Genomic DNA, 1,617 nt, shown 5'->3' on the forward strand with positions numbered 1-1,617 from the left:
ACTACGAGCGCAACGACACGGCGGCAAAGACCCGCACGACGACGCTGAACGAAGAGCTGGGACAGATCGAGTACATATTCTGTGACAAGACAGGAACCCTCACACAGGTCTGTCTATCGCTGCGATTACGAGTTGCTGGTGGTGGGAGGGTGGGTGGTGGGTGGGTAGGTGGTTGGTAGGGTTGAGATGGTGGTAGGTGGTGTGTGTAGATGGGCGGAGGTCATCACCGTGTACGTGGAACAGGTTGTCGATATAGTGGAGAAATGTAGCAGGTGGATGGTGGCAGATTGTGGTAGTAGCAGTAGGTGGATGGATGACTGGATGTACGTAGTGGCCAGGTCGGACAGCGGTAGGTGGGTATAGTAGTGTCTGGTGGGCATTGGCGGGTGTTGGCTGGCCAGAGTGAGTTGATGGGTGGGGTAGGTCAGACCAGTGGTTGATGGGTTGTAGTGTCTAGGCAGGCTTTGGCCGGTGTTGGTTGGTTGTAGTGGATTCCGTGGTTAGGGTAGCTCGGACTAGCGGTGGGTTGTTGCAGGTGGTGCGTTAATTGGTGGCTGCATGCGCGCGCGTGTATACGTGCGGTAACGTCGAACCCCCGTCCGACGTGCGATTGCTTTTAGTCTAGAGCATCTAATTTATGCGTGCCAATTACGTCTGACGGCAGCAGGTGACGCGCCAAACCTTTGCTGCAATTTGTGCGCGTTGCTGTCGAATGCGCCTCGTACAAACTGCCGCCATTAAATATTCAACGCAGTGGTGTGCGCTGTAGACAAATCATGCTCGCAATTAACATTACCGTGAGCGTGCACGCGCGCGTTCTCCGATGCAAATTAGCGGCGGTAGGATTTCCCGATCGGTATTCGAATTCGACGCAGCGCACGTGTGATATTTTCCGGGCGATCGGGAAATATCTGATATATTTTTACGTGATTATATAATGTATTTTTTTGTGTTGGTTCGTTCGTTTCTAGAACATCATGACGTTCAACAAGTGTTCAGTGGGAGGCAAGTCGTACGGAGACTTATTGGACAGCCGTGGGGAACCGCTGGAGATAAAAGAGGTATAAGCAGCAGAGTTGCACTGTTGGTACGCGTCAGAGTGCGTACTTGTATGTTTATGTTATGCTTCGTATTTTTCATTATGTTACACTGTATGATCCAATTATGTTTATTTAGTTTATTTATTTTGTAGACATTATTCAATTTATTTATTTATTTATTTATTTATTTATTTACGATGACATTTCTTCGGCGTGCTCGTAACCGGCGGCGCGTCATTTACTCGTGCGCGGCGGTGTTACGTAATTACGTAATTCTCTTGCTGGGATTTAATTGCCCCGTGAAATATCACTCGATAACTGCATGCGCTCGCTGATTACCGGCAGTCTCCACTGTATAGATAATAGTGTCGCAGCATTTTATATATATATATGCTCAACTCTCTCTACCCGATACACTCTCACACTCTGCATGTACATAATACACGTAATATAATATATATATATAGAGTATATATCTATCTATATAATATAGAAAAGGGGGAAGGAGGAAGGAAGAGAGCGAGAGAGAGAGTGAGGGTGTGCGCGCGCGCGTGTGTGTGTGAGAGTGAGAGAGAGG

The 1,617-nt window shown here is 47.9% G+C and overlaps 1 protein-coding gene across 1 annotated transcript in view; it reads left to right on the forward strand.

Annotated features, from left to right (window-relative positions):
* Positions 1–1,617, forward strand: part of LOC106816699 (phospholipid-transporting ATPase ID-like) — a 15,384-nt gene that overhangs the window by 1,221 nt on the left and 12,546 nt on the right. The window contains exon 2 of the mRNA XM_014821318.1: positions 972–1,061. Within this exon, the coding sequence (XP_014676804.1) occupies positions 972–1,061 (90 nt within the window). The remainder of the gene's footprint in view (positions 1–971; positions 1,062–1,617) is intronic.

This window comes from Priapulus caudatus, unplaced genomic scaffold (assembly GCF_000485595.1).
Source record: "Priapulus caudatus unplaced genomic scaffold, Priapulus_caudatus-5.0.1 Scaffold1458, whole genome shotgun sequence".
Taxonomy (NCBI): domain Eukaryota; kingdom Metazoa; phylum Priapulida; class Priapulimorpha; order Priapulimorphida; family Priapulidae; genus Priapulus; species Priapulus caudatus.